Below are 13,810 nucleotides of genomic sequence, written 5' to 3' on the forward strand. Positions count from 1 at the left end.
AAGTCACTGGATAAATCCCATTAGGACTGGGAGCCTGGAAAACTTTGCTAGTGCTCAGCCTGCTCCCCAGCAGGATGCTAAGACCGTCTCTCGTTCTGTAACAGATCCTTGGGGTTGGTCCACGAGTCTTTTGTCTTGCTTGCTAAATAATTACAAATTCATGTTTTAATTTAGTAACACTTTGATGGATTTTTGGCTTTTAAAGTCTTTAGAAACCATTATGGTCACTGATGTGACCTCTTCTGTAACATAGGCCAAAACGTGTCTTATCTACTCATTCCTATGCCAAGACCATAAATCCTAGTTTAATTGGAGTTTATCATTAACGTTCATTTTTAATGATTTCAAATGACAGAGACCTTCTCCTTCCGCAGGCAATGGTTAATTATCCTTACCATTAAAAATGTGAGACTTGGATACTGCAGCAATAAGCCATTTTAAATAAGCATGGGATGTAAGAAGCACTCAGCGTACCCCTGCCGCATACTGGCTGGGGTTTGCTCGTGTGTCCTTGCTCAGGTTCAGTATATTCAGACCAGGACACCCACACTTCTGCTGAGGTTAGTAGGTGCTGCAGGGGCTTGGAGCTCTTGGTGCTATGATGGATTTTCTCAAATCAGATGGAGGACCTTAGTTTTGTGCTGCATATAAAGGATGCTCCCCATTGAAACTATCTCTCTATTTCAAAGCTTTTTTGTTTGTGTTAATTCGAATCGCAGAGCTGCGAACATGTAAGGATTGAGGTTGACACACACGACTGGTTTCTCTAAGATTGAGACAAGACATGAGTATGAGTTTTGGTAAAATTGAGATTGAGACTTTTCAAATGAGAACTGAACTTCACTCGTTCTTAGCTCACGTTAAAAATCCCAATCCCCTTTTTTTTTTTTTTTTTCTAGTTCTAAACTTCCCTGGTATTGCTAACTAGATTTTATTTTTGGATCAAGTGGCTGTCAGTTACCCATTTGTTTTTCTCATAATGCTGTTTCCCCAAAATCCGTGTCTTACTAATTCCAGTAATTGCTGGGGAGCCAATGCTTACATTCTCAAAGCAGTGATTTTTATTATGAAATTATATGCTAAACTTAAATTTAACACTTATGCTTAATTCTAAAGCCTGTCACTAAACTATGCACCTTATGCTCATTATCTTCACCCCAATGCTTTCCTGTTTTACACTTGCATACATTTAGTCGAGTATTTATGCATAGAAACAAATCTGTAATTTAATCACTGGAAGCTATTAAATCATGCTGGTTTTCTTTCAAGCATTGCAAACTACCTAGAATTAAATCATTATCAACACCAATCGGTTCAAGTATCTGCCCCTTTTCTCTTTGGAAACTCTGAGCAGCATTTTTCACCTATGGCCTGCATGTACTTTTTACTCCTGAACTGGTTTAATTGGAACAAATGTAGTTGATTAAAATTTATGAAGTGGAAATGTTGAAATGTAGAAAAAGAGAGAAGAGTCTGAAATCCCAGGTCTGGTATATTCTCTCTCTCTCTCATGCAGCCGTGAAGTACATGAGAGTTAACTGCAACAGTGGGGAAATGGGCCAAATAGCGTCTCTCTCATTCCCTTTTCATAGGAAAGTGCAGGGTTTAGTAAACAGAGCAGCGTTAAGCTCCAAGAGGCTGCCAGCCTTGGCTTAAATTTGAGCCCACGGATTGCTGAATTGCAGTTTAGTGTTAAATGTCAAATAATCTTCATGTAAATCCATGCAAATCTCATAAGCCAGCTGCATTAGAGTGTGTTCCGTACTTCATGTGCCAGTATGTGTGAATTTGGAGTACTAAGCTCTATAGTATTCATTGCTTTATAATGATGGTCAGAGAAATGTACGTTTTTCTCCTTGAAGAGTATTCCTTAGCTCCCTGGAATTGAGGCATTGTCACTTCTATCAGTGCAGTAATACACAGGGAGAGACTGCAGCCCCTCCTAGGGCAGCAGGTAGTTTTGCTCTATGTGTTGTTAAGTGAAGCTTCCTCAATTGTCATCTTTCCATGAATAACAAGAGTATTTTGCTGAAAATTGGACACTGGGGCATATATGATGAGAAATGTAGGATGCTAAAACCCTGTAGTCCTCTAGATAAGAGGGGTCACAGCGAGCATTAGCCTAGTGTGCTGTTTAATCCCATTATGAAGCCTCTCCTGAGCTTTTCTTTATCTCGTATATTTAAACAAATTTTCAGCAATATGCTCAGTTTCTGCATCCTTGTTTTTTGGCCTGGCCTGATTCTGCTCTGCTGGTGATAACTGGCTGTATGAAAGGCAGAGCTGGAGCGGGCGATAGCAGCTCCTGAGCCATCCGTCACAGAGCTGGGTCAGGGCAGGACGTTTGTTTTTTTTGTAAGTGGAAATGTGCCGGATTGCTTTCCAAACGGCTTGCTGGAGACTTGGAGGCACAAATTTTATTGCTGCTGAACTTGCATTTGCAGTTCCCTTTTTCTGTTCCTCCCGTGTGCTTGGACTGTAGCATCAGCCCTATGTTTCATATTAGAGCGTGGGCAGCGGCGTTCCAGCCACCCTGGTTAACGAAAATCCCAACTCCTGCCATACACTCACAACAAGAATAGCTTCAAAGGCACAACCCGTAAGGAAAAATGTTGCACTGAGTTTATGTGCTGCTAATCCACTTGATGAATGTTCCTTCATTTTTTATTGAAGGATGATCCAGGATTTTTAAAGGCAGAAATGGAAGCGACATGGTCCCAAGCTACGGCCCTTGCTGGTCGAGCTGGTTTGGAAGCTGCGGCGGTGGAGCGGGACAGGAGGAGCTTTCCAGGGCCCGGCTGGTTTTGTGTCTGCACCTGGGCTGAACGGGACGGCACTGCAGCTTCACCATTACACTTAAACACCAAAGTTATGGGCGAGAAGGATAAAAAAAATATGTGAATAATAAGGGGTGGAGAGTAGCTAAGAAACTTGAAAGAAAGAAAAGGGCTGGGTGAGCCAAAAGCTGTTTAAACCATTTCCTTTCATAAAGCAGCAGCTTGGAGCCCTCCAGCCATCATTTTCTCTCCAAAGTAGCTATTACTTCTATCCCAAAACGCAGGATCTTACAGCAAGTCCCATTTTCCAACACAAGATTGCTATGGGGATTGTACAATGACATGAGCTTCCTTTTAGCAAGTGGAAATGGGTTGGAAATGGCTGAAGAGTAAAGGAATGCACTGCAGGGAGCTGGAAAGGTTCACGTGGTTCAGGAGAGCATTAAGCCACAGAGGAGGATGGGCATTTAGGGAGTAACGGTTCTGACTACATCAAAGGAAGACAGCAGATACATACCTGTTCAGTTTGTCTTGGTTGCTTTGTTTTTTATCTTACCCCTGCTTCTTCCCAATGGAATTATTTTGCATGTTATCTGAGAGTTTGCTGCCACAAGTGATTTAAAAATGAAACAAACGAAAATAAGAGTTTCCAGAAAAGTGAAATAACAAATTACGAAGCCCTGGATTTTGTAACAACAGTGTCTCTCCCCAGAGCAGAGTCACATCACTGATCCTGTCTGCTGGGTGGCTGCTGCAAGCCCAGCTGCACCCAAAGTGGTGTTAACTGGGCTTGTCCTGTTGAGCTATCAGCAGAAAGCACTGCTGCCATTAGACTGTGTCGCAGCTCGGAGCTCCTGCTCACGAGGTCCTCAGGAAAAGGATAAAGTGCTAATGGAAATGAAACTGGAATGGTTTGGCAAAGGAAGCACATTGCTTCTCCGTGGCATCACCAGCCCTGGCCGCTGGTGCTGGTACTGGGAATACCAGTTTGACAAAAACTGAAAAGGAAGATTTATTGCTCAAAAAGAAACAACCCAAAAGCATAAAACAACCCAACATAAGCAAGACAGCATTTTGATAGCTGCCTGAGAACTTCAGCAGATGAAGTGGTCTTGCTATTTAACGTATAGAGCCTGAACCTTTAGGTAGGCTGCACATTACTCTTCCCAGGGTGTGTGCCTGGGGAAGGACAAAATATTCCAAGTATCTGAGAATTTCTTGAATACCAAGTAAACAGAAACAGTATTCAGGTCATGCTGCAGTAAGCGATTCTTTTACTTGCCAAAGAAGAAACTGCACTGCGAATGGAAATCATAGACAGCACTGATACGATGTCGGACACATCCCTTGCTATTATGTTTTTGTCCTTAACTTAATATTGCAGTGAAAAAAGATTATGGAAAAATGTCTAGTATTCATATGTTGTCTGGTACTTAAGTGCTGCAAAGATATGTCAGCTTGTTGCCAATCATAAATAAAAGCAGTTATTTCCATTTTCTGCACGGATGTGTAACTAAGTGAGCCTGGGAAAGGATTGCCCGGTTTCACTAAGTGATTAGCTGGGGTTGTAGCCGCACGGAGCAGCTCCTGGCTCCCAGGCTTGTGTGGATCTGCCCTGTGCAGCAGCCCTTGCCGGAGCAGCAGCTCGGAGCCGTAGGATCAGCTGATGGAGAGGGCTCGTCACGGCTTAAATCTGAGCTGAGTTAGGCCCCTGTGAGCTGGGGGCCTGTCTCGCTTACTGGCTGATTAGTAAGGTGATCACAGGCAGGCTGCAGCTGGGGAGCAGGGCTCGGTCTGGAGAGACTGAGTCTGCAGAAGCAGGTTGGCATGAGCAGGAATTTTTTTCCATTCTTTCAATCAACTGAAGGACAATTTAACCTGAGTTCTTGAGGCCTGTTTCAATTCAGTGACTGGGGAATGGGAGTCAGGGCTTGGGAGGATTTGGTTGGGAAAGGAAGGAGAAAATGAAAAGGCAGATTATGGCATTTTATTATCTGGAGCAGTTCATGTGCCTTGGGAAGTTCTCTGGTGCTTCCGGGTGTCTTGGGTTTAGACATAACTAATTCAGTGTATGTGAGATGTTTCATTGTGCTTTTCTAACCTGTGATTAAATGAAAGACAAAGAGTCTAAGGGGATATATTTTGATATTGCTCATGACAAGGTAAAAGACTTGAAGATACATTAATAAGCCCATAGGTTCTAAAGGCTTTTAAAAGATTTTTATTCTGAATCAATTGCTGAAATAGCACGTTCTGACTGTAGGTATGATTCATAGCCAGGGAGTATATTTAGAATATTGCCTTTATGGTACAGTCTGAGAATTGTCTCAGGGGGGTTTATACTGTGCATGCTATTCAGCACAACTTCTTTAGCACTGATGTCCACGGTGTTGCCTGCCTTAGTGAGGACCATGAGGTTTCCAGGTGCTTGTCAGTAGAGCTGCTGCATTTTGAATTCACCTTGGCCTGTAACGGCAGCAGAGACTACTAATGTGCTCTTCCACCCAGCTGCTCCTCTGCGTTGTTCTGGGTTGGTTCAAATGATATTACTCACCAGTTTTCTTTTTTTTCACCCAGATAATGATGATTCTGACGTAGATATTCAGGAAGATGAAGGATCTGATAGCGAAGGAGAAGAGAAGCAGATAATGAAGCAGCGCACAGCCATGGAGACCAAAGTGCAAGGTATCTCAACATATCCTTAGTTTACTTTATTCAGAAGAACACCCTGAAAGCATCTGAATCACCTTAAAAATAAGAACCTTTAGAGTTCAAAAATATTGCAAATTTCTCTTGTGCTTTAAGGGTTCAGTGTTGTGTGGAGAAAATACAGTGCTTTCAAGGGAGTGTATTAGGGAGTATTTTCTGGAAAGAACACCACTTGAGAAGAATCCTCCCTTGGTTTTGCCTTGCAGATTGAGTAGCAGCATTGTACAGAAAGCCTTAGAAAGGTAATTGCTTTTCTGATCACAAAGACAGAGCTTTTCCTGTAGCTTTAGATACTAGCCCTGATAAGGGTCATCTTCAAAAGCAGACTTCCAGTGAGTTCATAAAGCCTCCATCACTGACCCAGCTATTAATGCAAGACACCTGAATTATTTCATTTGTGGAAGGACATCCGGCTTCTGTCTCAGGTTACATGTAGTGAAGTTTTAGCTTCTGGCTGCTAATTTCTGTGGACTCTGATCAGTAGCAACTCAAAGAAATGACCTTCTGTTGGACTGTATTCCACTTCTATGGGGGGGGAGTTCTACACAGTTTACAGTCTAGCAAAATGCAACCACAAAATCTGGATAGTTCTCATTGGCATTCTTGTGAGCTGTGAGGGCAGAAGCTCTGAATGAAGTACTAGTTGGGGTGATTTCATGTGCCACTACTTCTGCTCACCTGTTACTTGGATAGATTGCATTTTTTTCCTAAGCCTGATTTTACTCTTCCTTCTCTGAGTGAAGCTAGAGCTGCTACTTGAAAAATGCAGAAAACCTGGTATTTACTAATATTTTTTGTATTGCAAATTTTCAGAGAAAAGATCATACAAATTTTGGAGGTGTTACAGGTCACCAGGTATAACTGTTTTTGTTGTCCCATCTCATCACTTCTCTTGGGCCGAGATTACTTAGAGACATGATGGATGCATTCAAATAGTCAGCTCTTAACATAAACTTTAGAAAAAGAAGCCCTATTGTAAAAATTGTAGATTTTGTTACAATTTGAATCCTTCTAGGAGGAGCTGTGTTATCACTAATTACACTGACTGCAAGCTCAGCATTAAGTCAGTGCTTGTCACACTTCAGGCACTGTAATCGCCAAGATGTTTTCTCTGCCGTGCTGCTTAGATAACTTGCTATGCTTTTGTGCTTTGCTTCCTTGTGTAGTAAACTACTTCTAGCACATAATTATCTTCTGATTTTCACACACACTGCTGTTTGCTGGATGCAAGGTGGCCATCCCACTCTTTCCTATTTCCTTATCTCTGTGTGTTTTGGAAGTCTCCCACAGCTGCTCTGTCTTCTTTCAGCCTTCCGGCTGTTACATGAACAGAACGATCGGATCAGCTTCAGATATGGTAAATGGCTCCTCTTCTGCAATTCATCTTGAAGAGTAATGGCTGTACTCTCCCACTCTTACTCATAGCACCTCAGCCCTGCAGTCTTTTGGCAGAGATGGATACAAACATTGTTAAGCTTTTAAGCTGAGAGCCATGGGCTCACTTTTCTGCTTTGCTAAGGCTTCTCTTTGTAATCTTGAGTCTCCTCACCCAGCCTCTCTAGGTGAGGTTAAGAGCAGCTTTCTATCCACACAGCTGCCTTTGATTCAAAATCGTACCTACTTTGTTTTCCTTGTTGTTTAAGAAAACTCAACTGTGGGATTTCTATTCTTCTAGCTTGCTGAACCTGCCTATCTCCATCTGTTCAGACTACATGAAAGAGAAAAGCTTGAACTATGTCAAGATCCCAGTCAGGCCACAGCCTTTCCTCCAGGAGCTCCAGCCTGATCCAGAGTGCATACTTACATTATGAGCCATTTTAGCCTTGAGAACAGGTTCAGATCTATACTTGTCTTTGGGTCTCTTTGGTCCCAGTCCTTCATTGGTAGTGAGGTTGTGTATTTGGCTGTGTGACCCTCACACTGGAGACTGTCTCAAGACCTGAGACTAAACTCAGGTGCTTCAGCTGCTTTAGAAATGGCCTGAGCATTCACTGGGTGTTTATCATGAAATACGTAGAAAATCTGTATGTATATTTCAGCATAGATACTGTTTACATGTAAAATGTACTTAATTATCAAGGCAGTAGAATAAGAACATTATTGTATTACTACTTTATTTCCCTGACTCAGTTCAAGACATTTCAGTCATTTTCAGTTTTCAAGAATTGACTTTGCCGAAAAGGTGGTGGTTCTAGCCACGTCTCCCCTTCTGATGAGGAGAAACTCATCAGAGTTCCTGATGGGCCCACTGTGGTCCCTTTCTGCAGATGCTGTGGTTCAGTTCTCCATCTCTAATTTCCTGCTTATTAATATGACAAGACAAGACTTCTTCCCTATGTCTGTAATAGGTGGGCAGGTACTCCATGTGTTTGGCCATTACAGAGGTAGGATTTGTGGGGTGAGATAATACCTCTTATTGGACCACTTGGTATAACTGAGAAAAATGAACACACTTTTAGGCTCAAGAGCCCTCTTGTGAGGTCTGTCTACATGCAGCAAATTTCAAATTGAATGTAGCTTTGACACAATTGCTCCTGGTTTTGTTCTTTTAGACAATTAAGCAACTTGAAGAGGTAGAATTTAGTCTCCTGTGAAACAGAAAAGACTGTTAGAAAGGGGAGGCATGAGAAACTACTGGTTGCTGTGGTACAGAGAAAAAAACGAATCCTTATTCCCTTCATACAAAGAGAAATAAGAAGAGACAGGCTGAGAAATAAGTTTTAGTGATCTACATAGCTTGTATCTCCATTGAGTTCAGAAATTTTAGACTCTGGTTCAAAAAGCAGTAAACTGGCTTTAGGAAGTCTCTTGTTGGTACAAGAAGGGAAAAATCAAATTGCGAAAATATGGCTGGGAAGATAGCAGCCAAACTGGCAGGTTCTGGCTTGAGTTGTGAAACTACAGCCTGTTTTATAGTCATTCACAATTGCAGGCAGGTTTCCTGCTTGATGTGACTTAGTGTATTTAAATCCACGTGTCACTAATCATTGCTTTTATAAATAAAAGACTACATTAATCATTTGTACCTTCTAATTTGAAGGTTGTAAGTGTGAATAAAAATGCACAATCCACTTTCATTTTGTCTGGCAAGAGGTAAGTGAAGCAGTTATACAAATTAAATAGCAGATGCATGAAGAAGTTAAGCAGCCCTCCCCAGGGTCACACAATGGGTGAGCAGTGGAATTTGGAATAAGAATGTTTTATCAGAATCCCTACAAATAAAATTCTTGCCTAGTGTTGCCCAGTGCAGGAGATTAAGACATTAGAATACTAGCCTTAATCATCTGCAATTAAAGAAGCCTCCTGACTGAAGTGGGTTGCAAACCGCTAGTTGGCAACTGGTTGATTGTGTGCAGACAGGGTGGATGTTGGGGGAGGAAAGAAGCCTTGTCCCAGGAGTGCAGGTGTTTCACCAGGGCTGATGAAATGTCCACCTGGCCTGGTCTCCAGACTGCACTTGCTGAAAGCAAATGCCAGGGAGAGGGTGTAAGGACTTCCCTCAGGTACTATCCCATCCTCCAGCTGTTTTGACCCCATCAGGGTTCCTGAGCTGAATGTGATTTCCACATATTTAGTTTAACCCTTGGTAGTTTTTTTTGTAAGAATCTGTGCAGTCTTCTCTTGAACTAATGTGCATTTTTAGCATCCGCACCATCAGAGTGGTAGATTTTGAAGAGACACTGTGATTACATGTGCAGATCTATCATTTCAGCCCCATTCAGACCAGAGCTCTGAAATGCTTTTTGGAATCATGAATCAATTTAGGATCTCTCCTCTTGCCAGTGTGCCAGGCTCATTGTGCAGGGCAGACTAGTACATACTGTGCTTGGAACAAGGTAGGCAGCAATGGAGTGAAACAGAAATGATTTACACTTGCAGGGCTGTGGGACTGTCTGTATTAAATCATCCTCTATGCCTCTATCCATCTTTCAGCTCCAATATCTGAATGTTTTAGAAGCTCATATGCTTCCCTTTGTAATGTTGATGTTAAGGGGCTTTTTTGTCCTGTTTGTACTGAAAAGACTGTTTCACTATCGAGGCAATAACAGTTTCAACCTCATTTGGTATTTATTGCAAGAACTCAGCTTTATCAGCCTCTAAATGCTACTCAGTAAACAGTCAGTCCAAAGTCAAACAATGAGAGTGCAGCCTTCTTGGAACCTTTTACCTTTCCAGAACTGCACCCAGGGGATCACTGCAATGTGATGTGTTGGCAAACAGGTTAGCAAGTTTACTTGGATAAAATCTTAGCCTGTGAAGATCTGCACGGTTAAACATAGCAAGAATGAAAATGTCTGGATGCAGCAGATGAGGAGATGGAAAGATTTTGTTAGGAAAGGAAAATGTATCTCCCTGGAGGAAATAAAACCAAATATGCAACAACAAAACCCAGTCACGGGCCAGTTGCCAATTCCAGCTGTTCCTGCACTGTAGGCTCTTCCCAGGCCTGTGCGCATGTCTAGTCCTGCTAGAGCTGTATTTCACAGAGGGATGTGCAGCTCATACTCAGCTGGGCTTGCAGGTGCCTGCACCTCACACCTTTGGAGACTTGCAACTGCAGAGACTTTGATGTCTGCAGAGAAGATACCTATAAGGAGAGCTATAGCCTTTTTGTGGTGCCAGAGGGACTGCAGCAAGGCCAGTATGAATAACGACCTTGACTTAGGCTCTGCTGAGCTTATAACGCTTCATACCTTTCCCTTCCGTGTAGAGTTTGCAATTACTGTGCTTGGGAGCTTTGAAAATCCCCATCAGATTTCCTGGCACTTAACAGTAGATGCACAACACTAGAAGCGCAATAAATCCTTCAGTCTGGTCATACTATTGCTCTCTTCCTGGTGGTTCTTCATGAGCCTCCCACTGCATGCCTTGACAGATAGGGCTTGATCCAAAGTCTGTGCAAGTGAGGCCATGAGCAGATTTGGGTTTTGCTCTTATCACGATGGTGTCAGAGGAAGAGGACTAGAGAGGCGTAAAGAGTGCGTCATGCAGGAAGGTGTTTGGCTATATATTAGCAGTATTTTCACTTCTCCAGCTGTTTAATAACGTAGGAAGTCAAGGGGAACAATTTTCTAAACGCACCTGCTCTCAAAAAAGCTCACAGCCTTGCAGGACTTTACCAAGCTGGTATTGATCTCCATGAACTTTTAAAAACAAATTCCTCCTTTGTGAACATCAGAGTGCAGTTCTAAACTGATTAGGACTTTGTCTGCATGGCATACAGCAGCTTCTTGTGACCGTGCTTCTGGGGTGAATGTATTTCTGTAGTAAAGCAAAGCAAGTTCTAATTGCAAACCCCATAGAAACATTTTGGAGAGTCAGATTGTCAGAGAGTCAGATTTGGAGTCTCTTCTTCCTTGCCTCTTCAGTTCAAGCAGGAAGGAAAAGTAGTCAAAACTATAGGGACTTCCTGAGCCACTGGATTTGACTGCTCAGTGCTTAAAGTAAGAAACACATCTGAGGAAGAAGAAACTTGGCACTGCAGTTCTGATTTTGCTGTACTTATATGTGAATCTGCTGATTTCTGTCCCCCAAGTAAGAGTCTGAAAGATCCTTGCTTTAGTGATACTGCTGTTGGACATTACCGGGACTGTGTGGCTGGGAAAAGGGCAGCAGTCAAACCTTTTTGGAAACATTCAGCACGTAGTAAGGGTTCAGATACCAGAAAAAGGGCTGCCATTTAGAAGCCACAGAAATTATTTTGCCTTAACTGTAAATAGAGCTCCCTCCATCAGTCTGTTTATTTCCTCCTAACAGAGCTATGTTTAGGTGCACATGATGTGTCAGCAAAGTTGGCCTCACAGGTGGAGAGAAATGGATTTTCCATATGCCTTCAGCCCCTCTTATGGCAGCTGCAATATTGGAGGAGAAGGAGATGCTGTAGGTCAGAAATGGTGGGCTTGAGACTGGCAACTAGCTCCCAGGCAAGTTTCCTTTTTGGGGAGGTTATAAGAATAGCTAGATGCTTATCCTGAGCAACACCTGTAGTAGACTTAACTGCTGTGCTTTGGCAGGGTCTAGAAAACTGCTGTCAGGGCCTTGTGCCAAGGGATACAAACACTTCTGCATCAGAAGGCAGTCCCCAAAGGACAGGAAGATGAGACAGATCAGGCAAAAGACTTAGCCCTGTTTTCTGTATGTGAATTCCCAGCTCGGCTCACACTGGGAATTTGCATTAAGGGCTCAAGACTGAATACAGGTCTCCCAGTGAGAGCAGTGTTTCATCTGCAAGCCCACCTGCCCTGGCATGGTAGGTTCTTCGACCCTTTTGGCTAAGGGTAGTGTCTTGTTGCCAGGCACAGCATTAACATACACCGTCTGCTGAGTAGAAACATGCAAAGCATCCATATCTTGTATATGGATATATATCATATACATCCATGTATATACATATATGCGTATCTTGTAGATCCAGTGTAGGCAGCTGCACAGATTAGTACAATACCAAGCATCACATGCAGAGAGAAAAATCACAAATGCTCACGGGCTTGAAGTCTTGGATATGCATTTGCTTCTGGTCTTTGGTGGCTCCAGTGGCTATAAACCATGGCAATGCATGGAGATTGGATTTGAATCCAAAGGTGCAGTGAATTACAGCTGCTCATTACTAGCATTTTACTTAATTATCCCTCTGTACAGGCTGTCCCCCTGGAATTCGCATTGTCTGCAAATAGGCATAAGCAGCTTCCGTGCACTTGGAAGCTGTGCAAGCCCCGTGCCCAGAGCAGGGCAGCACTCGAGTTGCAGCAAGCGGCGGAGCCCAGGGAAATCGAATCACCCTCCCATACCTGCTGCCTCTCCCTGTTCAGTGCCAACAACTTTTCTCTTTCCTGCCTCGCCTCCAGTACACAAATGTGCTCTGACTATCTGTCATGTCTCTTGCTCTCCCACAGAGAGACTTGTTTTTGCAATATCTGAAAAGTAAAACATGCCTCCCACCTTTGACACAGAAGATCTTCTATTAATGTGGAAAATCTACTTTCTCTCCTGCATAGGCTACAGCATATTGCACACCTGAAGCTTCAGGTGCTCCACGTTCCCTAGTATCCCCTGTGAGTGTCCCAGGGTTGTGCTGCAAGACCTAGTACTGATGCTAGCGCCCCTGGTTTATGCCAGTGTAAGGAGCAAAGTCGGGGCAGTGTTTGATTCTCCTTCTCCAGCTGCAGCAGTCAGTGGGTGCTCACAAGATGTCTTTACTCTTTACATTGATGGCCTGCCGCTATCTAGCAGGTCTTCTGCTGACATTCTTATAACTCTTCCCTTGGTGATTTTGCACTGTCCTATTTCATCACATCGGCTTCTCTGGTCTCCTGATCCTCTTTTGTGTTTGGGATATATCTTGTCTTTCTCTTGATAGTAGATTTCAGAGAGAAGAGCTCTCTACTGCTTTCTCTTGTGAAGTAATAATTCCCCATCTAGGATTTGATGCTGAGACTTTTACATAGCAAAATTACAGAATTTCTCCCTCAGTTCCAGTCCACCCATTCCCACCCCTTCCAGCAAACAGCAAAGGAAGGTGCCACACTGGCATCTTTTCCACTTCAGATGGCCGTTATATATCCCAAGGTAGCAAAGCAAGGCACAAGTGTTTTTTCCCTTTGCAGTGAATTTCTTCCAACCCTCCTCCCACTGATGAGAACTCCGCCTGCCTTGGTGCTGCCCAGGGTTCCTGTGAGAGAGTCATCCTTGCTAGAAGGTCTCAAAAGATCAGAATATTGGGTGGGAGGTGGATGTTTAAGGAAGTGACCCCATGGTAAAGAAAGATTTTTGTTCTCTGAGCACCAAAGGATAGGAAGGAATATATCAGCTTAATTATCCTACCCCTGAAATCCCGAGGAATGGCATGCGCATGTATACAGGAGCCACAGCAGCCCTTGTGATTGATTTATCTGCAGCCAGACCCAGGACAGTTCTTTTATTTATTTTGCCCTGTCCTCAGATTCAGGTGAATTCGACAGATTTGCACAGACTGACCTATTCTGAAGTCCTTAGCTTTACCTGGACAGATGGGAAGCAAGTAGAGGTTTGCATGGAATTCCTTACAACGGTTGTATACGTGGTTCCATTTCATATTTTCTGCCCTGAGTACATAGATTTTTAGAGGAGGCATTTTGGGAATGAGTCATGTACTGAATGAGACTTGTGAGGAAGGTGGAAGAGAGTACTTAGGAGCTTCCCTGTTGTTTTTCCCGAACTTCAGCCAGAGGTACTGTTTTCTTGCTGGACATTCAGTGTATGATAATCTTTGTCCTGCATAACAGAGTGCTGGCTAAAAGCATAAACTCTGTTTCACTTCATGTTTCTTAAGGCGTGTGTTAAGGAGC

At 43.1% G+C, this 13,810-nt stretch overlaps 1 protein-coding gene across 1 annotated transcript in view; it reads left to right on the forward strand.

Annotated features, from left to right (window-relative positions):
- IFT38 (intraflagellar transport 38) overlaps window positions 1-13,810 on the forward strand; it is a 58,117-nt gene that overhangs the window by 40,857 nt on the left and 3,450 nt on the right. The window contains exon 10 of the mRNA XM_088523087.1: window positions 5,355-5,462. Coding sequence (XP_088379213.1) covers window positions 5,355-5,462 — 108 coding nt within the window. The remainder of the gene's footprint in view (window positions 1-5,354; window positions 5,463-13,810) is intronic.

The sequence above is a fragment of the Tinamus guttatus genome, unplaced genomic scaffold (genome assembly GCF_059628265.1).
Source record: "Tinamus guttatus ecotype Peru unplaced genomic scaffold, ASM5962826v1 Tinamus_guttatus_pri_ptg000172l, whole genome shotgun sequence".
NCBI lineage: Eukaryota > Metazoa > Chordata > Aves > Tinamiformes > Tinamidae > Tinamus > Tinamus guttatus.